This window comes from Narcine bancroftii, chromosome 7 (assembly GCF_036971445.1).
Source record: "Narcine bancroftii isolate sNarBan1 chromosome 7, sNarBan1.hap1, whole genome shotgun sequence".
Classification (NCBI taxonomy): Eukaryota; Metazoa; Chordata; class Chondrichthyes; order Torpediniformes; family Narcinidae; genus Narcine; species Narcine bancroftii.
Window position 1 is genome coordinate 211,746,012 of NC_091475.1, and position 22,446 is coordinate 211,768,457.

Genomic DNA, 22,446 nt, shown 5'->3' on the forward strand with positions numbered 1-22,446 from the left:
TTTGGCTTGGCTTCGCGGACGAAGATTTATGGAGGGGGTAAAAAGTCCACGTCAGCTGCAGGCTCGTTTGTGGCTGACAAGTCCGATGCGGGACAGGCAGACACGATTGCAGCGGTTGCAAGGGAAAATTGGTTGGTTGGGGTTGGGTGTTGGGTTTTTCCTCCTTTGCCTTTTGTCAGTGAGGTGGGCTCTGCGGTCTTCTTCAAAGGAGGTTGCTGCCCGCCAAACTGTGAGGCGCCAAGATGCACGGTTTGAGGCGTTATCAGCCCACTGGCGGTGGTCAATGTGGCAGGCACCAAGAGATTTCTTTAGGCAGTCCTTGTACCTTTTCTTTGGTGCACCTCTGTCACGGTGGCCAGTGGAGAGCTTGCCATATAACACGATCTTGGGAAGGCGATGGTCCTCCATTCTGGAGACGTGACCCATCCAGCGCAGCTGGATCTTCAGCAGCGTGGACTCGATGCTGTCGACCTCTGCCATCTCGAGTACTTCGACGTTAGGGGTGTAAGCGCTCCAATGGATGTTGAGGATGGAGCGGAGACAACGCTGGTGGAAGCGTTCTAGGAGCCGTAGGTGGTGCCGGTAGAGGACCCATGATTCTGAGCCGAACAGGAGTGTGGGTATGACAACGGCTCTGTATACGCTTATCTTTGTGAGGTTTTTCAGTTGGTTGTTTTTCCAGACTCTTTTGTGTAGTCTTCCAAAGGCGCTATTTGCCTTGGCGAGTCTGTTGTCTATCTCATTGTCGATCCTTGCATCTGATGAAATGGTGCAGCCGAGATAGGTAAACTGGTTGACCGTTTTGAGTTTTGTGTGCCCGATGGAGATGTGGGGGGGCTGGTAGTCATGGTGGGGAGCTGGCTGATGGAGGACCTCAGTTTTCTTCAGGCTGACTTCCAGGCCAAACATTTTGGCAGTTTCCGCAAAGCAGGACGTCAAGCGCTGAAGAGCTGGCTCTGAATGGGCAACTAAAGCGGCATCATCTGCAAAGAGTAGTTCACGGACAAGTTTCTCTTGTAACCCTAAAATTAATAGAGTTGTGATAACTAGACCCAATTTGTTCTCCAACATTAACCTCAGACACCTGACCTATCTTGTTCCCCAACAGGAGATCCAGTATTACACCGTTCCGAGTCGGTTCCTCTACGAATTGATTAAGAAAACTATCTTGCACACATTTGACAAACTCTAGCCTATCCAGCCCTCTTACTGTATGGGTATCCCAATCAATTTGAGGGAAGTTAAAATCTCCCATGATCACTACCTTATGTTTATTACATATCTCCTTACAAATTTGTTCCTCTAATTTTCTTGGCCCATTTGGTGGTCTATAATACACTCCTATTAGTGCCCTCATGCCTCCTCCACCCCTCAATTCCACCCAAACAGCCTCACTGGACGATCCCTCCAAACCATCCTGCCACCTCACGGCAGTAATGTCCTTAACAAGCAGAGCAACTCCTCCCCTTTTTTTACCCCCTGTTCTATCAGATCTAAAACAAATGTATCCTGGAATATTTAGTTGCCAGTCCTGACCCTCCTGTAACCAGGTCTCACTAATTGCCACCACATCATGATTCCAAGTGCCAATCCATGCTCTAAGCTCATCTACCTTGTTCATTATGTTTCTTGCATTTAAGTACATGCATTTCACAGAATGACCCTCACATATATTCCCTATTCTACCTTTTACCTTAACCTCCATCCTTCCTTTGTTATCTTTATCATTCTTAACTAGGTGGCCATGCACCCTAGACACTGCTTTCAAACTCTGCTCCCCACCCCCCCGCCAAACTAGTTTAAACCCTCTCCCACAGCTCTAGCAAATCTGCTTGCCAGGATATTGGTCCCCCTCCAGTTCAAGTGGAGCCCGTCCCTTTTGTACAGGTCCGACTTTCCCCAGAAGAGATCCCAATGATCCAAAAATCTTATTCCCTGCCCCCTGCACCAGCTCTTTAGCCACGCATTCATCCTCCACATCCTCCTATTACTACCCTCTCTAGTGCGTGGCACGGGCAGCAATCCAGAGATTACTACCTTAGAGGTCCTGTTTTTTAACTTCCTGCCTAATTCTATGTATTCCTGTTTCAAGACCTCATCCCCACTTCTAACTAAGTCATTGGTCCCCACATGGACCACGACTTCTGGCTGCTCACCTTCCCCTTGCAGAATTCTGTGAACTCGATCAGAAACATCCCGGACCCTGGCACCAGGGAGGCAACAGACCAACCTGGATCCCCGATCTCGTCCAACAAACTTCCTATCTGACAAGTGAGTCCCCAACCACAATTACCCTGTTCTTATCCCTCCTTCCCTTCTGAGCCTCAGGGGCAGCCCCTGTGCCAGAGACCTGACCCCCACGACTCGTCCCTGATAGGCTGTTCCCCCCATCAGTATCCAAGCCAAATACATGTTGCTGAGGGGCACTTGCACAGGGGTACTCTGCACTGGCACTCTCCCTCCTTTCCTCTTGGTCTGTACTCATTGGAATTTAGCAGAATGAGGGGGGAAATCTCATTGAATGTTGAAAGGGATTGACAGAGTAGATGTAGAAAGGTTGTTTCCCAATGTGGCAATTAGAAGAACTAACAGAATATTACAGGGACCCAGGAGTCTGCAGGTGTTGGAATCTGGAACAAGTAACCTGCTGGAGGAACTCAGCAGATTTCACATTTACTCTCAGAGCACAGACGCGACCCTGCGGGCCAGGCAGAATTACCACTAATTGGCAGTGCAAAATAAAATTGGACACAATGTACACATATAAACAAGTAAAAAACTGTAAACAGATAACAAATGTGAACAAACTGACTGTGCAGCCCAGAGAGAATGAAAAGAAAATCATTAAAGTGCACAAATCAGAGTCCTTAACTGAGTCCCTGATTGGGTTGGTTGTTGAGGAGTCTGGTGGTGGAGGGGGAGTGGCTGTTCCTGAACCGGGTGGTGCGAGTCTTATGGCACCGACATCTCTTTCCTGATGGCAGCAGCGAGAACAGGGCATGTGCTGGGTGGTGGGGGATCCTTGATGATTGCTGCTGCTCTCCGACGGCAGCGTCCTCCGTAGATGTTCTCAATGGTGGGGAGGGTTTTTCCTGTGAAGTCCTGGGCTGTGTCCACTACCTTTTGCAGGGCCTTACGCTCAGGAGTATTGGTGTTCCCGTACCAGATCGTGATGCAGCCGGTCAGCATATTGTCCACCACACCTCTGTAGAAATTTGCCAGGGTTTCTGATGTCATACCAAACCTCCGCAAACTCCTGAGGAAATAGAGGCTCTGACATGTTTTCTTCACGATGCAATTGGTGTGCTGGGTCCAGGAAAGATCCTCCTAGATAGTGACTCCCAAGAACTCAAATGTGCTCATCCTCTCCACCTCTGATCCCCCAATGATCACTGGATCTTCCACCTCTGGCTTTCCTTTCCTGAAGTCAACAATCAACTCCTTAGTTTTGGTGACATTGAGTGAGAGGTTGTTGTTGGTGCCCCATTCAGCCAAGTTTTCAATCTCCCTCCTGTATACTGACTCATCCCCTTCCTTTATCCAACCCACTACCGTGGTATCGTCAGCAAATTTGTAGATGGTGTTATTGTCAGCAAATTTGTAGATGGTGTTATTGTTGGGGTAGCAATGGCGGAGTGAAAGGATGGTTAATATTTCAGGTTGGAACCATTCGTCGGTCTAATGCCAGGCAGATCTCCTGCCCTCCAAACTGAACTCAGATCTTTAAACTGTTCCGGTGCTGCCGATGTGGCCCTCTCCATGACAGGGAGACCAGACACAGATTGGTAGATCCACCTCAGTGCGGCGGCAGGGTGCGGCACTGAGGTGGCGGGCCACCGGGAGGTCCTTACCGTTGCTGCAGATGGAGTGAAGGTGCTCAATTAAGAGATGAGAGATGTCCCAGGGTGGGTCCAGCCTCTCCGACATGGAGGAGGCCACTGCAGAAGAGATGTCCCAGAGTGGGTCCAGCCTCTTCGACATGGAGGAGGCCACTGCAGAAGAGATGTCCCAGGGTGGGTCCAGCCTCTCCGACATGGAGGAGGCCACTGCAGAAGAGATGTCCTAGGGTGGGTCCAGCCTCTCCGACATGGAGGAGGCCACTGTGGAAGAGAAGTCCCAGGGTAGGTCCAGCCTCTCCGACATGGAGGAGGTCACTGCGGAAGCACCTGAACAGATTGAAGATCTGAGTCCAGTTTGGAGCCTGGTGTTCGACTTGATCGAGGAGTTCCGACCCAAAATGTTGACCGCTCCTTTTCTCCCATGGATGCTTCTGGACCTGCTCAGTTCCTCCAGCAGATTGTTTATTTGTATCATCTTACAATGTCTTTAGACTCTGTAACATTCTGTTAGGTTACCTACAATCGTTCACCATTTCCACATTGTACACCTTCTTTATTTTATCTGCCTAAAGGGATAATTGGCCGCACGATACTCCACGTCAGCTCGTTGTTGGTTTGTGACCTACCCCCCTCCCTTTGAAGAACCCTCACTGGTTAACGGAAAGCTGACATAGACTATAAGGGCCAAAGGGCCTGCTTCTGTGTTCCATGGTAGCATGTTTTCAGTTGTAGAGCAGGGGGAAGATTGGAGTCATCTGGGAGGAGGTGACGTGGAGAGAGGGAACAAATCCCGTCAGAACAGAGTACCGGTCACAGTGATCGCAGGTAACCTGAACTAAAGGGGAAGTGGGGGGGAGTCCAGAAGGTCAGGCAGCTTCCGTGGGGAGGAAAAATAGTACAGTACAGGCCCTTCGGCCCATGATGTTGCGCAGACCTACTTAAACCTACTCCACAATAATCTAACCCTTCCCTCCCTCACACCCACAACCTTCTATTTTTCTTATGACCACCTCCCTGTCTGAGAGTCTTTTAAATGTGCCTTTTGTACCAGCTTCCACCACCATCCCCAGCAACGGATTCCATGCACCCACCACTCTCTGTGTAAAAAATAACCTCCCCCTGACGTCTCCCCTAAACTCTCTTCCCCTCACATTAAGCCCTTTAGTGTTGCATGCTACTCTGGTTCCAGATTTGAACGAAAGAGTGCCACTGTTTTTAGAGAGGGAGGGAGACAAATGGATTCTCACCAGTTTACCTGAGGGGGTGCTGCCTTGTTTACAAGATGCCTGTCCCCTGCTGAAGACAGAAGTAACACATTTGTGGAAAGGAGATCCATTGGACAAACCTCCCGGAGTTGGTTAAGTTTGTAAAACAGCAATTAAAAATCAATGGATGTTTAAAATCCCAGCCTCTTAGTCCCCGATGAAGCGAAAGGAGTGGCGCCTTCCAGCCACAACAAAACTAGAAACATTGAAATAACCAGAATCTAGATAACTACTCTTTGCAGATGATGCCGCTTTAGTTGCCCATTCAGAGCCAGCTCTTCAGCGCTTGACGTCCTGCTTTGCGGAAACTGCCAAAATGTTTGGCCTAGAAGTCAGCCTGAAGAAAACTGAGGTCCTCCATCAGCCAGCTCCCCACCATGACTACCAGCCCCCCCACATCTCCATCGGGCACACAGAACTCAAAACGGTCAACCAGTTTACCTATCTCGGCTGCACCATTTCATCAGATGCAAGGATCGACAATGAGATAGACAACAGACTCGCCAAGGCAAATAGCGCCTTTGGAAGACTACACAAAAGAGTCTGGAAAAACAACCAACTGAAAAACCTCTCAAAGATAAGCGTATACAGAGCCGTTGTCATACCCACACTCCTGTTCGGCTCCGAATCATGGGTCCTCTACCGGCATCACCTACGGCTCCTAGAACGCTTCCACCAGCGTTGTCTCCGCTCCATCCTCAACATCCATTGGAGCGCTTACACCCCTAACGTCGAAGTACTCGAGATGGCAGAGGTCGACAGCATCGAGTCCACGCTGCTGAAGATCCAGCTGCGCTGGATGGGTCACGTCTCCAGAATGGAGGACCATCGCCTTCCCAAGATCGTGTTATATGGCGAGTTCTCCACTGGCCACCGTGACAGAGGTGCACCAAAGAAGAGGTACAAGGACTGCCTAAAGAAATCTCTTGGTGCCTGCCACATTGACCACCACCAGTGGGCTGATATCGCCTCAAACCGTGCATCTTGGCACCTCACAGTTTGGCGGGCAGCAACCTCCTTTAAGAAGACCGCAGAGCCCACCTCACTGACAAAAGGCAAAGGAGGAAAAACCCAACACCCAACCCCAACCAACAAATTTTCCCCTGCAGCCGCTGCAACCGTGTCTGCCTGTCCCGCATCGGACTTGTCAGCCACAAACGAGCCTGCAGCTGACGTGGACTTTTACCCCCTCCAATAATCTTCGTCCGCGAAGCCAAGCCAAAGAAGAAAGAGATAGTACTGTGAAACACGTGGGAGACTAGTTCCAGAGATCGACACTAGCTTGAGTGGAGTTCTTCTAGTTTAAACCCACCGTTGGCTAGAAACAGACACAGTGTAATGAAAGCATGGGCCAGCCCAAAGTGGCAGTTCAGAGTGAAACAGAACCCCAGAGAGCGGAAACCGGTGAACACAAGAGGGATGATTATCCCGTTGCCTGCATATTGACAACCAAATGTTCGGGATTTGCTATTGTTGCCTGGGAAGAAGGTGCTGGCTGCCCACCCTGTCTAAGCCCCTCATAATCTCCTATTGAATTAAAATTTTGATAGTATGGTGACAGAGTGAGCTCCCAAATAGCCCCCAATTAACCTACGACCACCGTCCATTTTGAAGGGTGGAAGTCGGAGCACTCGGACGAAACCCGCGAAGGCACGGGGAGAGCATGCAAACTCCTTACAGACAGTGCCGGGTTCGAACTCGTGTCCCTGGCGCTGTAGCCAAGCACTGTGCTTACTGCACCTCCCATCCTTCTTGGCTCCAAAGAGAGAAGCGCGAGCTCTGTGAACCTTGCCTCATGAGACTCGTTCTCTCATTTTGGTAAATCTCCTCTCCAAATGAGGTGACCAGAACCAAGTGAAGTCGAACCAGAGTTTTGCCGAGCTGCATCACTACCTCACAACTCTTGAACTCAATCCCCTGACTAAAAAAGGCCAGCCCACCATACACCTTCTTAACTACCCTTTCAATTGACGGTCAAATATTGATTATAATCGATAGTCGTTATGGCAGGTCACTGCACTCCTCTTGGGCACTGATTTGATTGACGCCTGTTTGAAGCAGGTGGGTACCAATGCCCCGCTGGAGTGAGATATTGAAGATATCCGCGAATATCTTGGTAAGTTGGTCAGCACAGATTTTTAATACTTGGCCAGGTAAAAGATCTCATGTGATGTCATGTATGTTCTCTGACAATAAGCCTGAACTCTGTAAAGGGTTGACACGCCGTTTGCCTGCTGATGACCATCTCCTCCATTTGCTGCCCTTTCACAAATCCTCCATCAACGCACCTTCATAACATACAGGGCTTGTGGGTTGTGTGGTATCTGGGCAGCTCCGGCTCATTGGCCAGAAGGGCCCGTTACCGTGCTGTAAATGTTGAAATGAGGAAATTTATTATCCTCCATTCCAATCCCAGCCAAGCTTACCACCGACCTCCCGTCCACTGTAGACATCGATCTGAGGTGCTGCCTCAAGAAGGCAGCCGACACCATAAAGGACCCCTGTCACCCTGGTCACAACCTCTTCTCACTGCTCCCTTCGGGCAGAAGTTTAGTTTTAGGGAAGAGCAAAGAGGGGCCTAAAGTTGAGGTTCTGGATTGGAGAAGAGCAAATTTCGAAGGAATAAGAAGGGATTTGGGGAGTATTGAGTGGGACAGGATATTTTCAGGTAAGGATGCTAATGAAAAATGGAGGATATTCAAAAAAGAAATTTTGAGGGTACAGAGTAGTTATGTCCCAGTGTGGATCAAAGGAAAGGCTGGAAGTCATAGGGAGGCTTGGTTTTCGAGGAATATTGGAAATTTGGTTAGGATTTTTTGGTTAGGATTTGGTTAGGATTACAAGAGGTATAAAGAGCAGGGAGCTGAGAAGTTGAAGGAGGACTACAAGGAGTGTAGAAGGAATCTTAAGAAAGAAATTAGAAAGGCCAAAAAAAGGCATGAAGAGGCTTTGGCTGACAGAGTAAAAATAAATCCAAAGGGTTTCTATAAGTACATTAAAAGTAAAAGATTAGTGAGAGATAAAATTGGACCCCTTGTAGATAGCGAGGGAAGGCTGAGTGAGAAGTCAGAGGAGATGGGGGAAATTTTGAATGATTTCTTTGCCTCGGTATTCACTAGGGAAAAAAATGTTGAACCAGTTGAGGTAAAGAAAAATAGTGGGGAGGTCATGAAGCATATAAAGATAACTGACGAGGTAGTGATGGCTGTGTTGAAAAAGATAAAGGTGGATAAATCTCCGGGACCAGACAAAATATTCCCAAGGACACTCAGGGAGGCTTGTGGACAGGGTGGCCATTAACAGAGATATTTAGAATGTCACTGGTCATGGAGGTAGTGCCAGAGGATTGGAGGGTGGCACATGTGGTTCCTCTGTTTAAGAAAGGGTCCAAATGCAAACCTGGGAATTATAGGCCCGTGAGTCTGACGTCTGTGGTGGGCAAGTTGATGGAAAGTGTTCCGAGGGATGCTATTTACAAATTTTTGGAGGTACAAGGATTGATAGGGAGTAATCAGCATGGTTTTGTCAGGGGTAGATCATGCTTGACAAACCTGATTGAGTTCTTCGAGGGGGTTGCAAAAAAGGTTGATGAAGGGAAAGCTGTGGATGTTGTCTATTTGGACTTTAGTAAAGCTTTTGACAAAGTTCCCCACAAGAGGTTAGGAAAAAAGGTGGAGGCATTAGGTATAAATAAGGAGGTAGTGAAATGGATTCAGCAGTGGTTGGATGGAAGGTGTCAGAGAGTAGTGGTAGAAAATTGTTTGTCCAATTGGAGGCCGGTGACTAGTGGAGTTCCTCAGGGATCGGTCCTTGGTCCATTATTGTTTGTTATATATATTAACGATCTGGAAGTAGGGGTGGAGAGTTGGGTAAGCAAGTTTGTGGATGATACAAAGATTGGTGGTGTTGTGGACAGTGAGGAAGATTACCATAGATTAAAAGGTGATTTAGGAAGGCTGGAGGTGTGGGCTGAGAAATGGCTGATGGAATTTAATACAGATAAGTGTGAGGTGCTGCATTTTGGAAAGGCAAATCTAAATAGGTCATATACATTGAATGGTAGACAATTGAGGAGTGCAGAGCAACAAAGGGATTTAGGAGTTATGGTAAATAGTACCCTCAAGGCTGATACTCAGATCGATGGTGTGGTGAAGAGGGCATTTGGAATGTTGGCCTTCATAAATCGGAGTATTGAATTCAAGAGTAGGGAAGTTATGATGAAATTGTACAAGGCATTGGTGAGGCCAAATTTGGAGTACTGTGTACAGTTTTGGTCACCAAATTATAGGAAAGATAGAAACAAAATAGAGAGAGTGCAGAGAAGGTTCACGAAAATGTTGACAAGATTTCAGGGTCTGAGTTCCAGGGAAAGGTTGTGCAGACTGGGGCTTTTTTCTCTGGAGCGTAGAAGATTGAGAGGGGGCTTGATAGAGGTGTTTAAGATTTTAAAAGGGACAGACAGTTTAAATGTGGATAGGCTTTTTCAATTAAGAAAGGGGGAGATTCAAACTAGAGGGCATGGTTTAAGATTGAAGGGGGAAAATTATAAGGGGAACATGAGGGGAAATTTCTTTACGCAGAGGGTGGTAGGGATGTGGAATGAGCTTCCGGCAGACGTGGTCGAGGCGGGATCATTGGTTACATTTAAGGAAAGACTGGATCGTTACATGGATAGGAGGGGACTGGAGGGGTATGGACCGGTGCTGGTCAGTGGGACTAGGAGGGTGGGGATTTGCTACGGCATGGACTAGTAGGGTCGAACGGGCCTGTTCTGTGCTGTAAGTGGTTATATGGTTATAAGCCTGAAGACTAGTACATCCAGGTTCAGGAACAGCTCCTTTCCAACAGCTTTTGAACCTGCTTGTACTACCCTAACCTGGAACGACTCTGCAATCACACAAAAGATGGGTCAGCACTGCTGAAGAGTCACTTTATATTTTCCTGTGGATGTGAACATTTACTGATCTGAGGTGCACAACAGTTGCTGGAAAACTGGAGCGACAGACAGGATGCTGGGGGATCTCAGCGGGTCCATGGAAGATAGGGACAGTTGTCATTTCAGACCTGAACATTTCTTCGGGATCACCAACAAAGGGTTACGGCCCAAAATATTGACTGGGTGTCCCCTGCTGATTATTTTGTGCTTTGCTCCAGTTCTATTTATCTCTCCTTTTGCATTTCTTATCTTTTTTCCTGTCTTTGAGTATCGCGGTTATTTAATTTATACGGCAGGCAGACCCCGGGTTATGAACGAGATCCATTTCTATGGCTGTCTTTAAGTCGAATCTGTAGGTAAGTCGGAACAGGTACATATGGTTCATGTTCAGCGCCAGTCAGTCAACTTTCTTGAAGTAGGCATCAAGGGAGGTTTGTACAAAGCTTTTCTTGCATCGGATTTGTGCTTTAGCAGCCTGGTGACAGGGGTAAATACGATGATCTGACTTAAAATGACAGACGGAGTTCTCCTTCCTCAACCCGATAAACCTCTGAAGCTAGGCGTAGTCCGTTCTAAGTATGATTTGGCCATAAGTCGGACGTCGTAACCCAGGGACTGCCTCTATCTTTATTTTAGACCTTCAGCACAGTAGCAGGCCATTTCGGCCCACGAGCCCGTGCCGCCTTAATTACACCCAATTAACCTACAACCATATAACAATTACAGTACGGAAACAGGCCATCTCGACCCCTGTAGTCCGTACTGATCTAAGTGATCTCCTCTAGTCCCACCTACCTGCATTTTGCGCATAACCCTCCAATCTCCTCTCATCCATACACCTATCCAACTTTTCCTGAAATGACAAAATTGACCCTGCTGCGACCACCTCTTCCGGAAGGTCATTCCACTCAGCCACTCCTCTCTGAGTGAAGAAGTTTCCTCTCATGTTATTTCTAAACCTGCTCCCTAATTCTTAACTTGTGACCCCTCGTTCCAATCTCCCCTACCCTCAAGGGGAAGAGCCTATTCACATCTACTCTATCTATCCCTTCATAATTTTAAATACTTCTATCAGATCCCCTCTCAACCTTCTACACTCCAGTGAATAAAGACCCCGTCTACTCAGTCTTTCTCCGAGTTCTAGATCCTGCAATCCAGGCAACATTTGAGTAAATCTTCTCTGCGCCCTCTCTACCTTATTGATATCCTTCCTATAATTTAGTGACCAGATCTGCCCACAATATTCCAAACTTGGCCTTGAACAGTCTCAACATCACTTCTGGAACTTTTCAAATGGTTGGAGTAAACTGGAGCCCCTGGAGAAAACTCCCGCAGACCCAAGGAGAAGGTACAAACTCCTTACAGACAATGCAAGATACGAACCCCAGTCCTGATGGCTGGTGCTGTAACATTGTTGTGCAAACTGCTACACCAACTGTGCCACTACTGTTGTTGGTAAATCTAATGCAAGAAAGAATTACAGTGTAACTGTGCATTGTACTTGAGTACATGACAATAAAATTGTCTCTCATCCTGTTGTGGGCCACTGAATCAATGTACAGTAAAACCCCTGGTATCGGGAATTCAAGCAGCCTCAAGCAACCAGCAAAAATATCGAGGATAATAAAATAGGCAGGTTTAAAATTGGCGCACCTCGCCATTAGTTCGCCAATCCACCCAAGCAACCGGAAAATACACACATCTGGCATCTAACAATCCCCATAGGTGGTGGAAATTGGCGCACCTCGCCATTAGTTCGCCAATCCACCCAAACTCAAGCAACCGGAAAATACACACATCTGGCATCTAACAATCCCCATAGGTGGTGGAAATTGGCGCACCTCGCCATTAGTTCACCAATCCACCCAAACTCAAGCAACTGGAAAATACACTTATCCGGCATCTAACAATCCCCATAAGTGGCAGATACCAGGGGTTTTACTGGATTTTAAACATCCATTGATTTCTAATTGCTGTTTTATAACCTTAACCAACTCTGGGCGGTTTGTCCATGGATCTCCTTTCCACAAATGTGTTGCTTCTGCCTTCAGCAGGGGACAGGCGTCTTGTAAACAAGGCAGCACCCCTTCAGGTAAACTGGTGAGATTCCATCTCTACAAACAGTGGCACTCTTCATTCTAAACTGGAACCAGAGTAGCATGCAACACTACAGCACAGGAACAGGCCCTTCAACCCATCTAGTTGGTGTCAAACTATTTTTCTGCCTTGTTCCATTGGCCTGCTCTCAGATTATATCCCTGCATGCCTCTCCCATTCATGTACCTGTCTACAATCCTCTCTTAAGTGTCGAAATTGAACCCACATCTACTACCTCAGCTGGCAGTTCGTTCCACACTCTCACCACTCTCTGTGTGAAGACGTTCCCCCTAAACGTTTCCCCTTTCACCCTAAACCCACGTCCTCTAGCTTGTATCCCACTTCCCCTCAGTGGAAAAAGCCAATCTACATTTACTCTGTCTACCCCCTCAGAATTTTAAATACCTCGATCAAAACTCCCCTCATTCTTCTACACTCCAGGGAATAATGCCCAAACTACTATTCTGTCTGGTCCCACTGACCTGTACCCAATTCATACCCCTTCCATCCATGCACCTGACCAAATTCTTCTTAAATTTTAACATTGTGCCCATATTCACCACTTCAGCTGGAAGCTTGTTCCAAACTCCCACCACTCTCTGTGTGAGGAAATTCTCCCTCATGTTCCCCCTAAACTTTTCCCCTTTTACCCATAACTCGTGTCCTCTGACTTGATTCTCCCCTCCTCTTAGTGGAAAAAGCCTGTCTACATTTACTCTGTCTGTCCCCCTCATCATTCTGGATACCTTTATTAAATCTCCCCTCATTCTCCGATGCTCCAAGGAATAATCTGCTTAATCTTTCCAAGTAATTCGGGATTCCTTTATTGTCATGTAATATTACAGAACATGTAATATTACACGAAGTTGCCTTCTGTTGGCTGTAAGGCAGACAAAGAGTTGCCACTAGTGTTGGCCTTTACAAAAAGAGAAGTCAATCCCAGCGACATCCTTGCAAATTTTCTCTGCACTCTTTCAATCTTATTAATATCATTCCTGAGGTTAGGGAAACAGTAATCTGCAGGACATTTTCTAAGATCTAAAGTTAATGTACTCACTTTTTCCAAAGCTACGTAGAACTAGACTGTCCATTTGAAGAGATCTGGTGTTTTATAATCCCATTAATTTCCCCTGTTCTGTTCCTCTATCAATGCTAAGATTTTATTTTCCTCATTTAGAACATGTTTTTTTTCCACAGAGAGTTGTGAGGGCCTGGAATGCTTTGCCAGGGATGGTGGTGGAGGCTTGAGCTTTATGGGTATCTAAGAGACTCTTAGATGGAAGAAAAATAGAGGGTTACAGGGAAGGGAGTGTTTAGTACTTTTTTTAAGGAATATATGGGTTGGCCCAACATCGAGGGCCGAACAGCCTGTAGTGTGCTGTAGTGTTCTGTGTTCTATCACTCTCTGTGAAAAGCCGTTCCTCCTCATCTCTGTCCTAAATCTACTCCCCTGAATCTTGCAGCTTTGTACCTGAGTTCTAGTCTCGTCTGCCACTGGAAACAATCTTGTCCTGGCCTTTCACAATTTTATAAGATCCAAGATGGAAAGGGTCCAAAGAATTGCCAAAGGGGATAAGGGTGTACTCAACATGGCACTCATCCTGGTGGTCAAACCGTGTACTTTATGTAGCAAAGAAAAAGGTACATAACTAACATTTCAGCCTTGAGCCCTTCATCAAGGTACCTCAAGCCTAAAACGTTGGTTCTGTATCTTTATCTTTGAGGTATAAAGGACACTGTTCGACCTGTTGAGTTTCTCCAGCTTTATTGTTTTACTTCAACCACGGTGTCTTCAGTCGTTCGTGTTTTACCTCATCCTGATGACCACCTTGGTGTGTCGCTGCATCAGGCTGTGCAAGGAACCAAGGTATGAGGGCACCAAGTGCCGCTAATGTGCTGAGGTTCTACCTGTCTCAGGGGTTGTGTGGATGTTGCCGCACTATCTATCCTTCGTAGAAACGTTTTTCCAGGACAACATCTTTGACCATAAGGCCATCGGGCAGTTGATCAGCACAGAACGCCCTGCAGAAACTGAGAGATGAGGACTGGATGGACCAGATGGGGTGGTTCCCTGAGCCGACCGTCCAGGTCATCTCATTGCAGGGCTGACAAACAAGCACCAGGACTTGTCCTGGCAGGTAGAGACATGAACCCTCCCAGTGAGATCCTTCTTGTACAACCAGAACATCACCCATAACAGAAGTTGTCCTCGGGATGATTGCAGCGGAGTGGAGACGGTCACCCACCTCTTTACTGAATGCGGATTCACTGAGAGTGTGGGGAGAAGGGGGCAGGGGTCCTTGTCACCGTTCATCCCCAGCCGCAGCGTGACAGGACTTTCTGATCTATGGGCTGCTACCCAGGGACGGACTTGGAGTTCGACATCCAGAACTGCTGGAGGACCATCAACTCAGTTTGGTCAGCCTGAAACCTGTTGGTCTTTCAGCACACAGAGATGTCGGTGGGAATAGGTTTATGTTTAGATGGAGGGGACAACTGTTCTGAAGTGAAGGATGGGGAAGTTTTGATATTAATTAATGCAAATATTCCATTTGAACTTCGTAATAGTTTTCTAGATAAACAAGGGCTTTTTATTATTCTTTCAAGAAAATTATAAAATAAGCTGGTAGTATCGGTTAATATTTACGCCCCTAATATTGATGAACCAGTATTTTTTGAACAATTCTTTTTGGCTCTACCCGATTTAAATCAACATTCGCGGAGGCAATTTTAACTGTTGTTTAACCATATAACAATTTACAGTACAGAAACAGGCCATATCAGCCCTTATAGTCCACACCAATTTACATGAATCTCCACTAGTTCCATCTACCCACTCCTGCCAGGCAACATTTTCGTAAACCTTCGCTGCCCCCTCTCTACCTTATTGATATCCTTCCTATAATTTGGAGACCAGAACTGCACACAATATTCCAAACTACTTTGATTTATAAAGGCCAGCATGCCAAAAGCCTTCTCCACCACCCTATCTACATGGAAATCCACCTTCAAGGAACACTGAACCATTATTCCAAGATCCCTCTGTTCCTCTGCATTCCTCAATGCCCTCCCCTTCACTGCATGTGTCCTGTTTTGGTTATTCTTCCCAAAATGAAGCACCTCACACTTGTCTACATTAAACTCCATTTCCCACCATTCAGCCCACCTTTCCAAACCATCCAAATCCTTCTGCAGTCCCCAAAACCCTCCTCACTGTCCACAACTCCCCCTATTTTTGTATTGTCCACATATTTAGATAAAGTATTAGATCGTTCCTTCTCCAAATTAAGCCGATCTTTCTAAATCTGCAGTTTTATATATTTTATACATTCCCTTTTAGTCAAACGTTGGTAGAACAGATGTATAGTGTTTTTAACCCTTACCAACAGAGAGCACTCTTTTTTACCTAATGTTCATTGTTCATAGACTAGAACTGATTATTTTTTAATTGATAATCAATTAATCTCCTGATTCAAATCATGTGAGTATCAAGGAATAGTTATATCTGATCATGCTCCAGTCATTTTATCTCTGAATTTTTATGGTATTCATTTTACTCCCTGAGACCTGCCGACTCCGGTAAACCAGCCCCTAGACGGCTGCGGGCGGGCTTCTTGTAACATCCAAATGGAATTGTGAGTGGATTTATTTGTGTTCACGGCTCGTCCTTTGACATCTGAAGGTTGTCGCACTATGTTGTAGATTTAAAATTGAGAAGCTGTTCGTTAGTGCGCCGGGGAGGGATAGGTTAGGGTTTAAATAATGAATGTTCTAAGTGGGACGGTCTCTGTAAAGAGATGGCCATGCCAGTGTGTTTTGGCTACCTGTCGTCATTTAGATGGTAACCAGTTTATTCCTAATTGTGTGTTCAGCGTTTTGGACAACGTGCGTTCTGTTAAATGCGCAATATAAACAAACTAAGACTACTACAAGGCGATGGAGATCTAGTACCACTCCTCATGCAGATAAAACATTTATCAGATTACAGATTACAGAAAAATAGATGCAGTTTTTCTTTGCTACTAATTCTTCTCCAACAATGTCCAACTTGATAGTTTGGGACATAAATGATTTCCTACACTGCAGAAGACCAGTGGGGATCTAATTAATCAGATGAAGCAAATCGATTTATAGTTTGCTCAAAACTTTAATCCAGATCTGTATAAGAGGGTAGAACTTAAAACTAAATTTGATCTACTTTCCACCTATCCAATTGAATAACAATTATTAAGGATAGAAGTCCTTTTTTATATTCATGGGGAAAAATCGAGTAAGTTACCAGTTGGGCAATTAAAAGGAACTTCTGGTTAAAAAAAAACCAAGATGTCGGTGAGGGGAACGCTGCTGACTGGCACATTCCAGGCTGCAGGAGTACGTGCTGAGGGACACACTGAGGCTCGGCACAGCCAATGCGAGGGCGCTGAGGGGAAGGACCACAGGGCCTGTTCAAATGGGGTCAACTGGGCAATTTGAACAAGGTCCAACCGGGTCAACTTGGTCAAATCCAGATAGATCTACCTCAGGGAACCCAGTAAAACCGTGTTTCTCAACCTTTTTCTTTCCACTCACATCCCACTTTAACTAATCCCTTTGCCATCAGTGCTCTGTGATCAGTGAGGGATTGCTTAAGATGGGATGTGAGTGGGAAGGGAAGGTTGAGGATCACTGCCCTAGACCCAGTTGTAACTCAAAAATTGTCATTGGTCCATTTCCTTTGGAGATCTGAAACCGTGCACATAATGAGTGAATGAGGGACGATTAAAACAGGGATTTTCAAACTTTTTCTTCCCACCCACATCCCTTACTAATCACAGAGCATCGAAGGGATAGCGATTACTTAAAGTGGGATGTGAGTGGGAAGAGAAAGGTTGAGAACCTCTGGACTTACCTGGGTGTCCTGCTCCAGATGTCAGAGGTTGCAAGGGTGGGTCACAGGGAAGCCCCTGGCTGAAGTGCCGCTGGCAGAGCAGTACCAGTGGCGTGGGGAATTATGGGTAAGGAAGATGGCCATTGCACCCGTACTCCCGCATTGAGCCGTCGCCGCGAACCAGAGCGGAACATCGCAGTAGCAACCACTCCCGCCATTCACGGTAGAGGCACATGCTGGGCAGGGGAGGAGGGAAACTGATGGTGTGGGGGAGCTTCTGGAGGCCGGGGAGGGGGTGGGGAGGAACAGGGTGGGGGGGGGGGTGGCTTTTAGGAGAACTTTAAGGGAACTGACTGCAGGACATGTCACTCACCATGTCATCACGGTGGGGGGTGGGATCCCCCTTAAATCACCGTATTAGGTAGGTCTGGCTGCGATTTGAAAGGTCCATCCTGCACCCACGACCCAGTAATTGCACCCGGGTCCCAGGAGGGCCAGCCAGCCACTGCAGTTTGAAAGCACCTAAAGTCTGAGGGGAAGTCCCCCAAACAACAGGGGGACGGGGGAGTAACAACCAGGAGTCACAGTGGGGGCCGTGGTGTAGATAGAAGAGACAGTGATGGAAAAGTATGGATACGAAACAAAGGGTTGGGAAGAGATAGTTGTTTTTCCTTTTGTAAATAACATTGTGAATAAAGTCTATTTTTGGTGAAAAAAATAAGATCCCCTCATCCTTCAAAACATTTGTTTTGTGTATTTATCTTTGCTTTATAAAGGACTGGCTGAGTTTCTCCAGCATCATGTATTTTTATTTCAACTGCGGTGTCTGCGGACTTCCCTATTTTACTATGAGTAGTTGACTCAAGACCAGTTCCTAATTTTTAATCTGAGAGGCGATTTTCGTGAGGCGGAAATGTTCAGGGGTACGGGGAAAAGTCCCTCACAGGGAGCTCAGTCACAGATCAGCTGTGATCTCATCCAGTTCTAGAATGGCCTGTTGTTGATTCCAGCCCAGGCTGGTTTGGGAAATGGTATCGGACTTCCCTAATCCGGATGCCTTTTTTTAAAAATCATAGTTCCCTACAAGTTCTTCACGGATCATGGCGGGATCAATGAGAAGCGGAAACAGCGGAGAATCCGGACAACGTTCACCAGCTCCCAGCTGAAGGAGTTGGAGCGAGTGTTCGCGGAGACACACTACCCAGACATCTACACGAGGGAGGAGCTGGCACTCAAGATTGACCTGACGGAGGCTCGAGTCCAGGTAGATCATTCCAGGTTACCCCACTTTGGCAGATGAGGAAGGGGCTTTGCTCCTTACTCCCAGAATCCAGAGGTCAGAGCTGGTCTCACTGCAGAAACCAAGTGACTTGGCAGCAGAGAACCTCCCTGTGGTGACTCAGGTTCTGTGCAGTCTCCACTTCCCCATGTACCCAAACCTTGGAGCACAGAAGCAGGCCTTTCGTCCTTCCTGGTCCGTGCTGACCATCCATCCTCAGCTCACTCCCAGTTTATTCTCCCAACATTCCCATCAGTGCCCCCGGCATCTGTGTCCTTTGCTCTGCTGCTTGCTGATTTATCGGAGAAATGGGCCGTTCTGTTCTGAGCTGCATTTCTGTTTCTCCTCACCCTCTCCCCGTCTACCCAATTCCCCATCTGCAAAGGGAAGGTCTGTGATAAGATGCACTGAAATGTACGCCTACATTTAAAAAATTAACATAGCCTAGTACAGGCCTTTCAGCCCACAATATTGTGCTGACCTACGTAGACCTACTTCACAACAATCCAATCCTTCCCTCCTTCACAACCGTGACCCTCGATTTTCTTCCATCCTTATGTGCCTGTCTAAGAGTCTCTTAAATGTCCTGATTGTACCAGCCTCCACCACCACCCTTGCCAGCTCTCTGTGTAGAAAAAAAACACTGACCTCTGACATTTCCCTTAAACTTACTCTGGGTGACGAGTTGTTAAACCTGCCCCATTGGCTAGACTTACTGAGGATAAGAAAGAACGGAACCAACCTAAGGGAAGAACAGAAAATGCTGGAAAATATCTTGAGGTCAGGCAGCTTCTGTGGGAAGAGAGTCAGTTAATGTTTCAGGCGAGGTCCCTTTGTTCTCCCGGGGAAGCAGCGAAATGTGGGTGAAAAGTCAAAATCAAGTTTATTGTCATCTAATGGTACAAGTCCAACCCAATGAAACAGCGTTCTCCGGTCCTCGGTGCAAAACATGCAGATACACAACCAGACATAACACACGTACAGACAAAAGATACACATGAAGGACAAATGTTCATATATATAAATAAAGTGTTTTGTACAAATAAGAGTCTCGGAGGTTTAGTGCGAGCAGTTCCTTTGGTCGTTCAGCGTTCTCACTGCCCCCTGGGAAGGAGTGGTCCCCTCAGCCTGATGGTGTTGGCTCTGATCCTCCTGTATCTCCTCCCCGACGGGAGCAGCTGGAAGAGGCTGTGTGTGGGAGTGAAGACATGATGCGTGGGGTGTGAGACTGTGAGCGCTCTGTCTCTGTGCATGTGGAACAAGTTGCTGATGTGTTCCCGGTTCAGCAGGTTACACTACACTCAGAGAGGAAGAGACAAAAGGAGGTCCGTCAGAAATGGTTCTGGTGTGGACAGGAAGAAAGAGCATGTTAGTTCACGTTGGAGAGCCCGGTGTTAGATCCTGCAGGCTGCAGTGTTCCCAGGTGGAAGATGAAGAGTTGTCTCTCAAGCTTATTTTTCAAAGAATTATAGAACATTGAAAACCTACATCACTATACAGGCCCTTTGGCCCACAAAGTTGTGCTGGACATGTCCCTGCCTTAGCAATTACCAGGCTTTTCCATAGCCCTCTATTTTTCTAAGCTCCATATACCTATCAAAAGTCTCTTAAAAGACCCTATCATCTCTGCCTCGACTGCCGTTGCCGACAGCCCATTCCACGCACCCACTGCTCTCTGCGTAAAAAACTTACCCCGACATCTCCTCTGTACCTCCTCCCCAACACCTTAAACCCATGCCCTCTTGTGGCTACCATTTCAGCCCTGGAGAAAAGCCTCTGCCCATCCACACGATCAATACCTCTCATCATCTTATAATCATATAACAATTACAGTACGGAAACAGACCATCTTGGTCCTTCTAGTCCGCGCCAATTAAGTGAACTCCACTAGTTCCACCTACCTGCTCCCTGCCCATAACCCTCCAACCCCCTCACATCCCTGCACTCATCCAACCCTCTCTTAAATGACAAAATTGACCCTGCTGCAACCACCTCTTCCGGAAGGTCATTCCACTCAGCCACCACTCTCTGAGTGAAGAAGCTTCCTCTCATGTTACTTCTAAACTTTTGTTATCTATCCCTTAACTTATGACCCCTCGTTCCAATCTCACCTACCCTCAAGGGGAAGAGCCTATTCACATCTACTCTATCTATCCCCCTCATAATTTTATATCCCTCTCTCAAATCCCCCCTCAACCTTCTTCACTCCAATGAATAAAGACCCAGTCTACTCAGACTTTCTCCGATTTCTAGATACTGCAATCCAGGCAACATTTGAGTAAATCTTCTCTGCACCCTCTCTACCTTATTGATATCCTTCCTATAATTTGGAGACCAGAACTGCACACAATATTCCAAACTTGGCCTCATCAATGCCTTGAACAGTCTCAACATCACCTCCCAACTCCTATATTCTATGCTTTGATTTATTAAGGCCAGCATACCAAAAGTCTTCTTCACCACGCTATCTACATGGGAATCCACCTTCAAGGAATTCTGAACCATTATTCCAAGATCCCTCTGTTCCTCTGCATTCCTCAATGCCCTCCCCTTCACTGCATGTGTCCTGTTTTGATTATTCTTCCCAAAATGAAGCACCTCACACTTATCTACATTAAACTCCATCTGCCACCTTTCAGCCCACCTTTCCAAACAGTCCAAATCCTTCTGCAGTCCCTGAAAACCATCTTCACTATCCACAACTCCCCCTATTTTTGTATCATCCGCATATTTACTAACCCAATTTACCACTCCATCATCCAAATCATTAACGTAAATGACGAACAACAAAGGACCCAACACCGATCCCTGACACACACTGCTTGTCACCGGCTTCCATCCTGACAGACAGTTATCCACCATGACTCTCTGGCATCTAACCTCTAGCTACCGTTGAACCAATCTGACTATCTCAACATTAATACCTAGCGCCTGAACCTTCCTTACCAACCTTCCATGTGGAACATTATTGAAGGCCTTACTGAAATCCATATAGACAACATCTACTGCTCTACTCTCATCAACATTTCTAGTCACCTCCTCAAAAAATTCAACAAAATTTGTCAAACATGGCCTTCCCCTCACAAACCCATGTTGGGTGTCCCTGATCAATCCCTGTCCCTTTAGATTCTTATACATATTATCTCTAAGAATACTTTCCATTAGTTTACCCACCACTGACGTCAAACTTACTGGCCGATAATTGCTGGGCCTACACCTGGAGCCTTTTGTAAAGAGGAACCACGTGCATGACATGCCAATCCCGTGGCACCACTCCTTCCTCCAGTGACTGTTGAAAAATCACTGTCAGAGCCTCCGCTATTTCCTCCCTGACTTCCCTCAAGGCCCTGGGGAAAATCACATCTGGTCCCGGAGGCTTATCCACCTTTATATGCCTCAAAGGTTCCAACACCCCCTCTTTCCTAATCCCTACATTATCCATAATCTACCCTTTTGCTTCTCTTATCCTACACGATTCCATATCCTTTTCCCTAGTGAACACCGAAGAGAGGAGAAAAGACTGAGTTCACAACCTGTTTTCATGAGGCCTGCTCCCTGAAGCAGGAAAGATCCTTGTAAATCTCCTCTGCTCCCTCTCTACGACTTCCACATCCTTCCGGTAGAGAAAGTGCTCCAAGTGGGGTCTGACTGGAGTCCTACAGAGCTTCAACATTACCTCGGCTCCTAAATTCAATTCCACAATTAATGAAGGCCAATACACCATTTGCCTTCGAACCACAGAGGTCACCCTGCACAGCTGCATTGAGCGTCCTATGGACTCGGACCCCCAGATCCCTCTGATCCTCCACACTGCCAAGAGTCTTACCATTAATTCTATATTCTGCTGCCATATTTGACCGACCAAAATGAACCCCTTCACACTTCTCTGGGCTGAATGCCATCTGCCACTTCTCAGCCCAGTTTTGCATCCTATCAATGTCCCGCTGTGACCTCTGACGGTCCTCCGCACTATCCACAACACCCCCAACCTTTGTGTCTTCAGCAAACTTACTCACCCATCCCTCCACTTCCTCATCCAGGTCATTTATAAAAATCACGAAGAGTAAGGGACCAAGAGCAGGTCCCTGAAGAACATCACTGGTCACTGACCTCCAGGCAGAATATGTCCTCCCTACAACCACTCTTTGCTTTCTATGGGCATT

The 22,446-nt window shown here is 46.7% G+C and overlaps 1 protein-coding gene across 3 annotated transcripts in view; it reads left to right on the forward strand.

Annotated features, from left to right (window-relative positions):
- Nucleotides 1-22,446, forward strand: part of phox2a (paired like homeobox 2A) — a 43,969-nt gene that overhangs the window by 16,062 nt on the left and 5,461 nt on the right. Inside the window, exon 2 of one of the 3 annotated variants that reach the window (XM_069892565.1) lies at nt 18,081-18,272. In XM_069892565.1, the coding sequence (XP_069748666.1) occupies nt 18,081-18,272 (192 nt within the window). Of the gene's footprint in view, nt 1-18,080; nt 18,274-22,446 lie in introns of all 3 variants that reach the window. The other 2 variants (XM_069892563.1, XM_069892564.1) reach the window with 2 other exon arrangements.